This window comes from Nicotiana tomentosiformis, chromosome 3 (assembly GCF_000390325.3).
Source record: "Nicotiana tomentosiformis chromosome 3, ASM39032v3, whole genome shotgun sequence".
Taxonomy (NCBI): domain Eukaryota; kingdom Viridiplantae; phylum Streptophyta; class Magnoliopsida; order Solanales; family Solanaceae; genus Nicotiana; species Nicotiana tomentosiformis.
This window is the reverse complement of record NC_090814.1, coordinates 141,257,880-141,272,974: the sequence shown is the minus strand read 5'-3', so window position 1 is coordinate 141,272,974 and position 15,095 is coordinate 141,257,880. Positions and strand designations below refer to the sequence as shown.

Below are 15,095 nucleotides of genomic sequence, written 5' to 3'. Positions count from 1 at the left end.
TTTAACTACTACTAATTAAAATGGCATAACTCACTATAGTTAAAATGGCATAATTATTAGCACTATTACCTCATTTGAGTCATTGGAGATGACTGAAAGAGGTAATCATTTTACATTACTCTAATGTTATTCATGACTGCATGTCCTTAGTGAAATAGCTCAAAGAACCACTGATTGAACATGACTATTGGAAGCAAAACGAACTGACAGATCAATTAGTCATATATGGTAGTAAGATGCAGAGGACTATTGTTCATATATTACATTTTGTAGTTCCCTTCTAATTTCTATGTTTGTCTTAAGTGGTCGTTTGGTAACTGGTTAGGAGAAAAGTTATCTATGTATTGGGGGCAACATAACTTATGCAATATTTGGTAGTCATTAGTTATTTTGTACAAAATTCAGCATAACTAATACCGTGTTTGGTTGTCATTTTCCAATTCTACATAAATAATACATGTATAAGTTATGAGTCAATCTGTGTATTATTTTATGCGGGGTAGAAAATAAAATAACTAATACATGTATTAGTAATACATGGATGAAATATTAAAATGATAAATTTGCCCCTATCATTTTACACATAAAGGCTTCCGTCTATAGATTGATTTGTATCAAACCCTTTGGAGAACAAGCATGGAGATATTGATGCCTCACTGTTAGGCTTTTCCTCTTCTCAATCTATTAGAGACAAAATCAGTAAATAAATATTTTACTTTGAAATTTATATAATGTATATCAATTTCTAATACAACAAACCAAATATTCAAAAAAAAAAAAATCCTTGCGTAACTAATTCATGTATAACTAATCCTTGCATTACTTATTCCTGCATAATTAACACCTGCATAACTAATACATGTATAACTAATACCTGCATAACTCTAACCGACAACCAAACGACCCCTAAATGTTTTGGAGGCAAATAAATTGGGTATTATAAATTTATTATCTATCATATAATAAATTGGGTATGATACTACTTAATACAATATACTACTCTTCCACCAAGAAAAAAAGGTTAAAGAAAATAGTTACATCAAAGTATCTTATGAGTTAGATCAGATTATCTCTTTCAAACATTCAAACTTCCATCAATCTTATGAATCAATATGTCATTTATTTATTCAGAAACAGATTATTTTTTGATTGCGCCTCTCATCTATTATACTTTAGGTGTTTTTCTCGTGTCGACGTCATTCTAAAAAGGTTATTTAAACAAGCTCGGATTCATGCCGGATCGTTCGACTGTGGAAGTTATCCACCTTATTAGGAAGCTGGTGGAACATTGGAACAGTACATGGATAGGAATTAGAAGGATTTGCACGTTGTGTTTATTGGCCCGGAGAAAGCGTATCACAAAGTCCCTAGGAAGGTTCTCTGGAGATGCCTGAAAGAAAAGAGTGTGTCGATAGCATTCATTAGAGCGATCAAGGACATTTATGATGGAGCTAAGACTCAGGTTAGGGCTGTGGGAGGCGACTCGGATCATTTTTCGGTTGTTATGGGGTTACACAAAGGAATTGTGCTTAGCCCGTTTTTATATGCCTTGGTGATGGATGCACTGAGAAATCATATTCAAGGGGAGGTGCCATGGTGTATATTATTCGCCGATGACATAGTTCTGATTGATAAGACGTGAGGCGGTGTTAACAAGAGGTTGGAGGTTTGGAGGCATGCCCTTGAGTTGAGGGTTTCAAGTTGAGCAGGACTAAGACAGAATATCTGGAGTGCAAGTTAAGCGCCGAGTTGAGTGAAGTAGGCAGGGACGTGAGGCTTGGATCACAGGTCATCCCCAGGAGAGGTAGTTTCAGGTACTTTGGGTCGGTTATCCAGGGGGACAGAGAGATCGATGAGGACGTCACACACCGTATAGGAGATGTGCGGGCACATTAAGATGGATAAGATTAGGAATGACGATATTCGGCAGAAGGTGGGCTTGACTCGTGTGGATGACAAGATGCGAGAGGCAAGACTCAAATGGTTCGGGCACATACGATGGAGAAGCCTTGATGCTCCGGTGAGGAGGTGTGAACGGTTGGCTTTGGCGGGTACAAGAAGAGGTAGAGGGTGACCTAAGAAGTATTAGAAAGAGGTGATCAGGCAGGACATGACATGACTGCAGATTTCTGAGGACATGACCCTTGATAGGAAGGTGTGGAGGTCGAACGTTAGGGTTGCAGGTTAGGAGGTAGTCGAGCATTATTTTCTTCGAAGCGGGGGTGAAGCTAGTTTGATAGGGTTGTTCCTAGACGATTATTGTGTTCACCCTATCCTTCCGCTTTTCATAGTACCGTGCCTTATTTACTGGTTATTGTTACTGTATGTCATTTATTTTCTGGTTCTTATGTTGCTGTTATTATTTTTATGATTTCTATTGACGATACTGATATATTGTCTCTTCTCGTCTTTTCCGTCAATTGAGCCGAGGGTCTATCGGAAACAGCCTCTCTACCCCATAGGGGTAGGGGTAAGGTCTACGTACACACAATCCTCCCCAGACCCCACTTATGAGATTTTATTGAGTCGTCGTCGTCGTCGTTGTATTTAAACACAGTTTATACCTAAATTACATAGAGATAATATATACTCTCATCTATGCTACCACTCATTTGTTGAAGTATAGATGGAACTAGTCTCATTTATCTGGCTAATCAAAAATGCCCGTTGCAAAGTGCCACAATCCTGATAGATATTTAATTCCCAACGTGGGCGGAGGCCCGTATTTATAAAGATCGGCGCTTAAGCTGCTAGAGAATGTAAAGCTCATCTGCTGTCAAAAGTATGACTTCTGATTCAATTTGAGCCAAGTGTTCCTCTTTCTAATTTGTACTCGTACTCGACACCATCTTGAGACTATAGGGTGAGGGAGTGGGGAATAAGGGGGTGGGGGATGGTTGGAGTTATGGTGGAACAGTACAAATAAGGAGAATTGTGCACGACCCTTGTGTTGCTGAATGCTAATAAACGTAGTTACTGATATGGTCACCTGAGAAAAATTTACAATTATCTATAAATATACGTGCTAAAGAACATAACAATGATAATCAAACTAAGCTATTAGGATCGGGAACCCGGGTATTGCAGAATTTAGCCAACCAACGGTATAATGACAATAACAAAGACAATGGAAGTTGATAACAACGACAATTAAAGTAGATAAAGAAGACACAAATTTAACGTGGTTCGGTCAAAGTGACTTACGTCCACAAGTGGAGAGGAGCAATTTACTATAACAATAAGAGTACAAAAGAGAGTACAAAATTAGAGTAAACACTCTAATTAATCCCAAATACCCTAAGAGAATAACCTCACAAGATCACTCCAAAGAAATGGTTCACACAAGTGCTTCCCAACACTTTAACTCTCATACAAAACACTCTTAATAAAGGAAGAAAGGAAGAAACAAGAAATGAAGACTCAAGTCTTGTTGGTGTGTCTAAAATGAACTAATGACCTTCCCTTTTATAGGCAAAAAAATCTTGACCTCTTAGGTATAAAAGAAGAGATACAACTTGTGCAAATGATGTCTAACACACAATGCAATATTTTTGGGTCCCAAAGAATTGCCAACAAAGTCTACACTTTGCAAAGATTCTTATGTTTATGTGAGATGGACTCCATTTGACAAAATAATGGTCATATTACAAATTTCCACATTGGCCTAATTTTGGATGATATAGTAAATTTGTTCCACCTTCTCCGCAAAAGCCCCAATGGGCATATGTCAAAATTTAATGCCATCAAAATCAGATAAGTTGTCTGATACCGAAACTGTAGTATGGCCTATAACAGTGGAGCCCAATAAAGTATACAACGAACCAGATCTGTGTGCTTTCATGATCACACGAGCACCTTGAAAAAATTTCAGAACTCCACCTTCACCAGTGAATTTGCACCCAAGGAATTCTAAAGTGCCCAAAGATATGAGATTTTTCTTCAACTCAGGAACATATCTAACATGGGTGAGAGTTCTCACCACATCATCATGCATTTTGACCCGAATTGTACCTTTGCCAATAACGTTACAAGTAACATTGTTACCCAATTGGACAACTCCACCTGCAACTGAATCATATGTAGAAAACAAGTCCCTTCTAGGACACATATGATATGAACAACCGGAATCTAAAATCCACTCATTGTCTAATCTGAAACTAGTTTCAGTTGCTAAAAATATAGTTCCCTCAATCTCATCAGTTGCTACACTAGCTTCGGCGGTGTCAGTATTTTTGTGCTCATTTTTTCTTTCCTTATGCTTTTCTTTATTTTTCCAGCTTATAGCATTCGGAGATAATGTGACCTTTCTTATGACAATAGCGACATTGTAAATTATTGTATCTGGATATGGAGTCGGAGTTGCCCCTAACAAACAAGCCAACTTCCGCTTGAGTTCCACTAGCTTCTTCAGTAATATCACTATCTATTTGTTCCTTTGATTTTAAGATAGATTTAATATCCTTATAAGAGGTATTATCCTTTGCATAAAGCATAGTATCTCTTATATGCTTAAAAGATGGGGGTAGAGAACAAAACAGAAACACGGCTTGATCCTAATCTTTAATTTCAGCATCTATATTACTCAAATTCATAAGAATGGAATCAAATGTGTCAAGATGAGAGAGAATAGAGGTACCTTCACCCATACGAATTGTATAAAACTTCTGCTTCAGGTAAAGTCTATTTTCCACCGTCCTCTTCATATATAAGGTTTTCAATTTTTCCCACATGCCTTTAGCTGTGGTTTCTACAGAAACTTCACGTAAAACCTCATTTGAGAGATTTAAAATAATACTTGCTTTTGCCTTTTTGTCTATGATGGCAAACTCCTCATCCGTCATTTTATCCGGCTTCTTCTCCTTTCCTTGCAATGCCAAGTCTAAGCCATCCTGAATTAGGATAGCTTCCATCTTTAATTGCCACATTTCGAAGTTTGCTCTTCGGTCAAATTTCTCATCATAAGTCTTTGTTAGAGTCATTTTGGCTATTGAAACTAACCCGGTTAGATCCGGCTCTGATACCAATTTGTTAGGATCGGAAATCCGGGTAGTGCGAAATTTAACCAAACAACGGTATAATGACAATAACAAAGACAATGGAAGTTGATAACAACGACAATTAAAGTAGATAAAGAAGACACAAATATAACGTGGTTCGGTCAAAGTGACCTACGTCCACAAGCGGAGAGGAGCAATTTACTATAACAATAAGAGTACAAAATTAGAGTAAACACTCTAATTAATCCCAAATACCCTAAGAGAATAACCTCACAAGATCACTCCAAAGAAAGGGTTCACACAAGTGCTTCCCAACACTTAACTCTCGTACAAAACACTCTTAATAAAGGAAGAAACAAGAAATGAAAGACTCAAGTCTTGTTGGTGTGTCTAAAATGAACTAATGACCTTCCCTTTTATAGGCAAAAAAGTCTTGACCTCTTAGGTGTAAAAGAAGAGATACAACTTGTGCAAATGATGTCTAACACACAATGCAATATTTTTGGGTCCCAAAGAATATTGCCAACAAAGCCTACACTTTGCAAAGATGTTTATGCTTATGTGAGATGGACTCCATTTGACAAAATAATGGTCATATTACATAAGTTGTTCACTGGATCGTTCACATGTTCACCTGCTTTACTTTGAACACTCTTAACTAGAACTAGAAGTGTTAGAAAATCTAGCAGCAACGAGTCAAACGCATTATTTCACATTTAACTACTATGAAAGTTTGGAGCTGAAAGCTTTAGAATTATTGAAAGTAATCTGTTGATAGATTCAAGTACGGCTAACTTCAGCATACAAGTGACTTGAACAACTATCACTGGAGCGGATTAAAACATTACCAGCTCCAGACACCTGCTAGGGATGTGGGACAAAATTACAAAAGAGTCAGAGATGGCACTAAACGGAAAGCTTGAAAGAAAAGCAGAGGAAGATTACCATTTCCTGCGTTCTGGCCAACATAAGTGAAGACAAAGTTCTCTTTAATTCGTCAATATCTTTGAGCAGTTTCTCATTCTCAATATTGCCACTTCTTATTTCGACGTCTAAAGCTGTGATTCACATCAAATTCCAATTTAGAACAACCAAAGGGTTTGAAATGAAACACCATTTGTTGTATCTTTTTCCAAGCATACACAATTTTAAGTTCTTGCAGAGTTGTTGATAAATAGAGCAATGATATTTCAAGCTGTTCACACGTAAAACAGAAGCCCAGACGAAAAAGAAAGAAGAGGCTATAAGAGCTATTGACATTATATCACAAAATGAAGGATAGAACAACAACAAAAAAAAACAGAAATGATACCAAGATAGAAGATAGAAGCGTAACTAACAGGAAGAGAAAGTTACCAGACGTCGCGTGCTGAAGATCTTCAAGAACCTCTTCCACAAAAGCTGCTGTTGAACTTTCCAATGCTTTGGTTTTCTTGTTTAAACTATGAACTTCATTCTGTAGCAGCTCTTTCTCTGCTAGCAAAGTGCATACTTCATCATTATCTTTTACAGAAACTTCATTTTGAAAAGCCAGGCACGACGCCATGAATGCATCCCTGCAAAAGTCAATGCTAAAGATTCACTAACAGTTATCTTGAGATATGGAATTTGTCGTCACAAAGAGGATGCCCCTTATTAAAGATATATAAACTCTTGTCGTTTGCATTTCCACACATAAAGTGTCACATAGTTTAAGAAAAGCACCTTCTGTTATTCATACTCATAAGTATCTCATCGCGCCTCGTTCTTAGACAACAAATCTTTTCGTCCAAATGTTTGAGAGAGGTCTCTGAATCAGCTAAAAACAAAGACAAGAATTCAGAGGAAAATAGAAAAGTAATGAGAATAAAAGTCAATCATCAGTTCACAACCACTTAAACAGCCTAGAAAAAGTTTTATGTATATGTTTCATGTATTGTTTAAACCCCAAAACAACTAATACTATTGGAAGTTCTACATTTAGTTTTAGGCTCATATTTAGGGCAGTAAATCAGAGGATCGTAATATTAGCATAAATTTAAATAAAAAAATTAAAAAAAAGAATCTGAAAGCAAGTAATTGACAGATGAACACAAAAAATAAATTACCAAAAAAGAAGAAACAGATTAAAATGCTACGCAAAGCCTCTATACTCTTAACACAAATACCATAAACTCTCATCAAGCCATCGATTTCAAATTGCAGTGCATATGCAGTTCTCATCAGCTCCGATTCTCGAGCAGCCAACGCGCTTTCGACTTCTGCAGACTTCACTATTTGTGATTCAATCTCTCTCGTTGCCTGAATGTTCGCCTCAATTTCTTCGTTCACCTGAATGAAATTCCAACAATATAAGCTAATTTAAACCATGTGATTCACCTATCACACACACAGACATACACAAATATACAATTACACACACAGATAAATACACAAATATACAATATATATATATATATATATATATATATATATATATATATATATTTACAGTTTTACACACACAAACACACACAGTGAATGAGATAAAACTGCGTGGAAGCACCTGATCAAGCATATTCTTGAGCGAAGAGATCTGACACAGAATTGCACCCGAGTCTTCCATTGCTTCAGTTCTCGCTCCTTCCTTTGTGTTATGTGGAACCTCTCTTAGTTTGCCGCGCTTTTACGAGAGGAAGCTGTAAGCTACGGATTTTTCGAGATTCAAAATTTGACTCCTAATATTTCGTTAGGACACTTTTCCCCTTCACTAAATGTCATATGCACTTCGTTCCCCCCTATTTGTGTCATGATTCAAGGAATGTAAAGTGTCGATGATAAAAAAAATTATACTACTCCTACTCCAATAGGCAGTATTAAATTAACCGGTTTTCCCTTTATAAGCTGCTACGAAATCAGCAATAAAACATAATTTGGGGGCGCATATATGTATGCTATTGCATTTGGTACAAAAGAAAACATTTTCTATGAAAGTATTTTCCAAGAGTATATATTTTCTTTATTCTTTTAGCTCATTTTTAAAGTATTTGGTCAAGTAAAACTGCAAAACTAAATGATATATACTATAATAATTATACAAGCTGTAGGATTGTGAGGATAAAGCTTTTGTGTTGCTTTTGGTATTATAAATTGATAACTATACCTACGTGTTGATTTTGACATGTAAAATTGAATAAGAGTTACAATCTTTTTAGAGGATAATTACTTCCATCCGCTAGTCCTGATTTTTGCATTTAAAGTAGCCCTCTGAACAAAAAATAGCTTTGGACCTTTGAACATAAATCACAATTGGCTGATTGGACAACAACAATCAATGAAGATTTAACTCGCTTTTTTTACAGGTTATCATGACCATACTCTCCCTCCTCTTTGGCTATAATTTCAGCTTTCAAAATTATTCCATGTCACTTAAATGAAGCTGTGTTTTCCTGGTGATTAGAAGGAAGAACCACATGCATTTTATGTACAAAAAGAGGCATAAGAAATCTGAAGGTAATTTGCCTCTTTGAGATACATGATTTGTGCGATTCTCTCTTACCAAGAAAATACAGGTTTTAAGAGCACACTGATGAGAGTACAGTTAAATGATTGTCTATTGAACAAGAATGGTCTAGCCATATCAAAGGAAAGTAAAATAGAAAATTTGAATCAACTTCTACCAAAGCAGAAAACCCAAAACTTCACTTATCACTTAAATTTAAGCCAATCCATGGGCAAAAAAGAGGAGATGCATGGGAAAAAAGGTTGGCTTGGAAAAATTTGGGTGGGGGTGCAGAATAAGTTAAACGTTATTTTCCTCTCCAAGGATCTCACTTCAAATAATATAAATCACAAAATCACATCCCTGTGTGTGTGTGGTGGTTGGGGGGTGGGGGGGGGGGTGTTCTCTATGATCATCTCTTCACATGATAGCAGCAACCATCTCTGCTTTTCCCTATCTACCTCTTCAGAGATACAAACAACAGCTGAGGTTGAAACTCGAATCACGCCTTTGAAAAATTACACAAAGATTTGCATACCTGCACCAGTCATTTCCATCAATCAACAACAAAGACAGCTAACTGCAACTAACAATTTGAAGCGAGAAAAATGACCTGGGCTACTAGCTAGGGAAGGCAAGGCTAAAAGCAAACACACTCAGCTTTCTTCCTAAGCAATTTCCAGTTGGAAAAAAAGGATTTAGATGGAGATGCTAGCATTTCAAGTAGTTTTGGATTAGATTTAAATCAATACAATGATTTTACATTTACGAGTAATTGGAAAGGAGATGAGTTACATGAAAATCACAGAAATGTTTTTCAGAAGTAAGATAATTTGGAAACTAATCAAAGGAATTTGGAAGGGACCTTACTTTACTTTTACTTTCTTCATTTTATCAATATCCTGACTCCTGATTTATTATCATCCTCCTCTTGTTCTCTTTCCCCATTTCTACTCTACTTCATCTCCTTCCCATCCCAGGTACTTTACACAAAAATGACATGAATATTTATTCCCTTTAATAAGTAGAGTTCATCCAGAAGAAAAACTCATATAAGATGAATACCACACATTTAAGGGGAAAATAATGAAACTTAAATCAATTGACGCACCCATTCACCAATTAACTTCAGTCAAAGGTTTTAAGTCGTGATTTCTTTTGGAAATATCCCTGGAAGAAATGATGTAAGAAGCATTTCTTTTTCCTTGCAAATAAAATAATGTGTGTTTGTGTAGATAGTGTCTAACTATTACATAATGTTAGTGAATGAGACTGACAATGAGTGTCTGGCCATGTAAACAACAACAACAACAATTACTACTACACCTCAATCCCGAACAAGTTAGAGTCGCCAATATGAATCCTCACTTCTTTCATTAAGCTATACTCATATTATCATCATTACCAAAATAAAATAAAAGTGAACGAAAATAAGATAAATATATATATATAAATAATAGTGATAATAATATTGATAGTTCTCTACCAAGTCTAAAACCTATTCTCAACTAGTGGATACCACCTAGTTGAGGCCGAGTAAATGTGAGGCCGAAAAGCTTTTCTTTCCTGGATCTTGAACCAAAAGACTATGCTGGCCACAAAAACCTAACACACAAAAGAGAATCCGTTTACTGAGATTAACATGAGCCTGCACTTACTCATCCTGTTGGTTCTTTTACCAGGGTCGGAGTAGTTCACAATCGTCAAACTTTCTGCTGATCAAGCCCTAACTTCAGAAGTATGACTGTCCAAACAGTGTATCCTAAAGTCATTGTACTACAGATTTCGTAAGCTCCAGAAGCTTGAAATTTCCTAACTTTATCTAAGCTATAAGCAACAGAAAATGAAAAGATTAGGAGGTAGGTATTTAAATAGTACCTATCTCGGAAGAGGGTCTCCTGACAACTCAGTTGGGGCATGCGTCTCCGTACTTTGCTTCATTTTGAGCTCCTCTTCATATTTCTTCAATCTCTCATTCCACATTTCCTACAATCATAAATTACAGTGATTTAGACAGATAATTGTGCTTATGCTTCAAAATAATTGAAGTATTGAACATATAAAACGAAGAAGAACAGAAAACCTTGTACTTGAGTTCAGCACGATGCATAGCATAGAATCCAAGTATGCCTCCAAGAATGGTTCCAGTTATTATTCGAACATAACCCCATCTCGGCGATCTCATCGGCGTCGTCATTGACTCTTCCCTTTGTTCCGCGAATCCTAACTCTGAGATTGTTAAAAAATATAAATACTATTAACTGTGATGCATTAAAAAATATAGCTGAAAATAGAACATCCACAAAATGCAGCTCCATAGAACATTCTCAGTTTTTAGCTTTTACCAATCTAGTAGAATGGGCCAATGGACCACCTATCAAGTTAGTCAAAATAAGTGCAATGTAGTTGCAGCAGGGGAAAATATACCAACTGTTTCTTCTAACGATCAGTAAATAGGACCATAATAGGTCAATAATTTACGAACCTGTACCGGTAGCAGCGACGACGGGAAAGTATTTGTCGTAATTAGACCAAAGACGTTGGTACAATTTGGGATACTTGCAACTTTACCTCCAATAAAGAAAAAAAGATTTGGAATGGTTAGAACTTAGAAGTGGAAATATTTCTGAAACACAAAAGCAAGATTTTCCCCTACCTCTGACAATGGAACTGCTAATCCGTCTGTGGGCGGAAGACGAGAGGGTTTTATTAGCTGAGGTTGATGAATTGTTCGATGGACCGATAGTTTACCTTTTTATTATTTTTTAATATTTTCCCCCTTTCCGCAATAAATAGGAGTGTTATTTTCTAGGGTTTTTCTGTTTGTTTTGTTTCAAGAAAAGGGCATATAGATTGGTTATCAGCCCATTTTTTTGGCTCAATTCTCAAACGACGTAGGAAGATTTATAGAGCAATTTACTTAAAACACCCGTTGAGCTTAAATTAATTATCATTTCTATTCATTTGAAAACTAGTTACAATATATACCTACCTAATTAAAACTAGGGAAAATGGTCAAATATATCCATCTATTTTCATATATTGTCTATATTTAACATCTGTTATACTATTAGACCAAATTTACTTATACCATTATACTATCGGACCAAATTTACCCCTACAATCAGCAAACTTTTAAAAATACCCCTTGATCTGTTAAGTAATCCAAAATCTCCCGAATTCTTTTTATTAAATCACTTGTTGTTCTTCTTGCTCCATTATTTTCAAAAATTACTATTGATGTGAATAATTAAGTTACTAGACTATACAAATTATTCATATTTTTTTAAATTACCAATGCACCAATTTCTCTTCTTGTAATAAATAAAATTGGTTTATAATTTTATTTACTTTTAATTATATACACACCGTAAAATTTAATGGGTCTATTTATTGTGTATTATATGCAGCTAATCATTATGTATGTACATGTATATTCAAATATATTTTGTCATTGCCTGGTTAATATAGAGTTCGATCGACTAACTTAAGAGTGCACAATGTGTAGGCATTTAATTAAAGCAAAGTTGAATTAGACAATATGAAATCTCCGAGAAACTTCAACTTCAATCACTAATACTTGCAAAGTCTCCATACATTTGGCGCAACGAATTCATTAAAATTGAGATGTTGTAAATACTTTTAGAATTTAGTAAAACTACATAATTTAGACTTTTTAATTTACTGTACTTTATTTATTCGATTGTATTATTTAATATTTTTTTCTCTTATTTTTTCCCCTCTAATTCAGAGAGCATGCAAATGTCAATTATTTAAAAAATAGTGGACCAAGAAGAACAACAAGTGATTTAAATAAATGGAATTTGGGAGATTTTGGATTACTTAACATATCAAAGAGTATTTTTAAAAGTTTATTGATTGTAGGGGTAAATTTGGCCTGATAGTATAACAATAGGGGTAAATTTGGTCTGATAGTATAACAGAGGTTAAACATAAACAATATATGAAAGTAGATGAGGTATATTTGGTCTTTTCCCCTTAAAACTAATTGCCCCTACCTACCCACTCATCCCAACTTTTTTTTTTTACCCATTTTAGCTTGACTTGGCTTGGCTTGACTTGATTTGATTTGGCTTGAATTGACTTGTCTTGAATTGACTTGATTTATAGTAGTTTGAATTGGCTTCATTTGGCTGGATATTAAAAATAATGGATAGGGGGAAAGGTAATGGGTAGTGGCGGGTAATTTTTTGGTATTTTTACTTTCCTATACACTATTTGAAACTTTATTATCCTCCTTACTTAAGTTTCAGTTTAATTGTATAGGCATGCATAATTTACCAATTATATACATTTTAGGAATTAAATGAATATCCCTTTATACGAGGAATTGAATAAGGAATCAATTATTTCTCATCCTTATTCTCTTTCCCTCCTTCGCTCTCTCTCTCTCTCTCCTGCGCTCACTCTCTCTCCGTCTCTCTCTGTCTCTCAATCTATCATTCTTTGTTCTCTATTTTTTATCCTTTTATGTTGTATATATTTTTAATAGAATCCATCAATGGATTTTAATCGTTTTATTATAGAGTTTTAACTTAGCAATTTTTTTTCATGTTGCACAATTGATGTTCAAACTGAAATTGTCAATCAATATTTTTTGAAGGTGTTTGACTCTCCACCATTGACAATCATTAAAAAGCTGCTTTGAATTCGAATTTGGGTTTTCAAAAACCATTATTTATTTGGATTGGGTGTTGTTGCAAACAATTAGAAATATTTTTTGGATTTTATATCTTAATTTTGAGGGTGTTTGGTGAATATTAGACTTGATTTTGGCGGAATTTCAGATTGAAACTCGAAGAAGAAGAAGAAGAAGAAGAAGAAGAAGAAGAAGAAGAAGAAGAACACATGACATACAATATACTTACAAAATTGTAGTATAATTGTATGTAAATTGTATTATGTTGTAGTTATATATATATATATATATATTTATTTATTTGAATGTTGTATGAAAGTTGAAAAATAGTTGTATAATATATGAATCGTTGTATAAAATTTGTATTTAAGTGAGCAATACTATCTTTTTTACATAAAGTTGTTGATATTTATCAAAATTGTATTAAGAGAGAAAGTTTTGATTGGAATTTTAGAGAGGAAGAAGCACACACCACATACAAAATATATACAAATCAGATACAAAATATACAAAAGACATATTGTATAAAATTTGTATGAAAATTATATTTAAGTTGTATGATGTTGTAGATGTATTTTAACAAGTAAAAATAAAGTATGAAAGTTGTAGATTAGTTGTAAATAAGTGTATATTGTATAATTAGTTGTATGAAATTTATGTTTAGTATGTATGAAAGTTGTAGATAAGTTATAAATAAGTTGTATATTGTATAATTAGTTGTATAAAATTTATTTTACAAAAGATATATTGTATAAAATCTGTATGAAAATTATATTTAAGTTGTATGATGTTGTTGATGTATTTTAACAAATAAAAATAATCTATGAAAGTTGTAGATTAGTTGTAAATAAGTGTATACTGTATAATTAGTTGTCTGAAATTTATTTTTAGTATATATGAAAGTTGTAGATAAGTTATAAATAAGTTGTATAATATATAATTAGTTGTATAACATTTATTTTTAGTTTATATGATGTCGTAAATATATCAAATTTATACGAAATTTAATTTTTAATTTTTATGCCGTTGTACCATATAAATTTATCATTTCTCTGTTCTACTTACGCTTCAACTCCAACTAATCTCGAGATCATTGATATATATATGTCATGTTTGCGATATTCACCACTGTAATTCAGGTTGGGTACATAGCTATTGTTGGGTCCTTCATATTCTTAGAAGAATTGTACCTTCTATGATTATCTGAACAACATATGTAAGAAACAAAAAAAAAAGGATTTATTGAATGATGAGGGACAAAGATGGAATCTTGACAGCAGTGATTTCGTCTGTTTGTAGGCACTAGTTAACTAATAAGAAAGAAATAAAGAGGAAAGTATTTGCCTACGACGCATACTGTTGCTTTTCCTTTTCAACGATTTAGCGAGATCAATCAAGAATATGGAATTTTGGGTGGAGAGAGGTAGAAGAGAATAGGGAAATTGAGGGGAGGAGAGGAAAAAAAGAAAAGAAAAATGGTGTAACTAAATCTCTTAATTTAAGGCACTAATAATGAATTGTATATAAATGAGAGAAAATTTTATTTAGGACGGGTAATATACTAATTATAGATAATTTTAGTAAATAAGTTTCAAATATTGTATAGGAAAGAAAAAATTCCTAATTTGTTTCGTGCGCATGGGTATTTGCCAAGTTTTTCTTTGGAACATTTGAGTTCCGTCCTATAGGGACCAAAGCGAACTGGCAGATTAAGCTTTCGATATGCGCGGGATTCAGGGAAGGCCCGAAAGATGCAAAAGTCTATTGTTCACATATTATATTTTGTAGTTCCCTTCTATGTTTCTCTTAAATGTGTCAATAAATTGGGTATTATATATCATAGAATCTTTATGGTATGATACTATTTAATACTCTCTCTGGTCCACTTTAATTTATTTTTTGACTTTTTTTTTATGATTCATAATATTTAATTTTTTCAGATATCCAGGAGTTAACTTTTTTTTCTTCTTCAAAGTTA

The 15,095-nt window shown here is 34.1% G+C and overlaps 1 protein-coding gene, 1 long non-coding RNA gene and 1 other non-coding gene across 5 annotated transcripts; all 3 read right to left on the bottom strand.

Annotated features, from left to right (window-relative positions):
- Window positions 1–5,367: 5,367 nt before the first annotated feature.
- Window positions 5,368–7,971, bottom strand: LOC104091454 (uncharacterized). Of its 2 annotated transcripts, none has more exons than XM_033654874.2 (6): window positions 7,522–7,971; window positions 7,145–7,307; window positions 6,702–6,795; window positions 6,354–6,553; window positions 5,943–6,055; window positions 5,368–5,861 (listed from the first exon to the last, which is right to left on the bottom strand). In XM_033654874.2, the coding sequence occupies exons 1-6, from the start codon at window positions 7,579–7,581 to the stop codon at window positions 5,778–5,780; spliced, it is 714 nt and encodes a 237-aa protein (XP_033510765.1). In that variant the 5' UTR covers window positions 7,582–7,971; the 3' UTR covers window positions 5,368–5,777. The 2 variants fall into 2 exon arrangements, with proteins under 2 accessions (XP_033510765.1, XP_070052668.1); XM_070196567.1 differs by having other exon boundaries at window positions 5,369–5,858; window positions 7,522–7,970.
- A 658-nt stretch (window positions 7,972–8,629) lies between these two features.
- On the bottom strand, window positions 8,630–10,683 carry LOC104091455 (uncharacterized). Of its 2 annotated transcripts, XR_011415036.1 has the most exons (4): window positions 10,548–10,683; window positions 10,336–10,443; window positions 9,071–9,125; window positions 8,630–8,995 (listed from the first exon to the last, which is right to left on the bottom strand). It is a non-coding gene; the product is annotated as an uncharacterized protein (transcript). The 2 variants fall into 2 exon arrangements; XR_001968316.3 differs by lacking the exon at window positions 9,071–9,125.
- LOC138907239 (uncharacterized) lies at window positions 9,185–10,329 on the bottom strand. Its single transcript, XR_011415037.1, has 2 exons — window positions 9,365–10,329; window positions 9,185–9,326 (listed from the first exon to the last, which is right to left on the bottom strand). It is a non-coding gene; the product is annotated as an uncharacterized lncRNA (long non-coding RNA).
- Window positions 10,684–15,095: the final 4,412 nt, after the last annotated feature.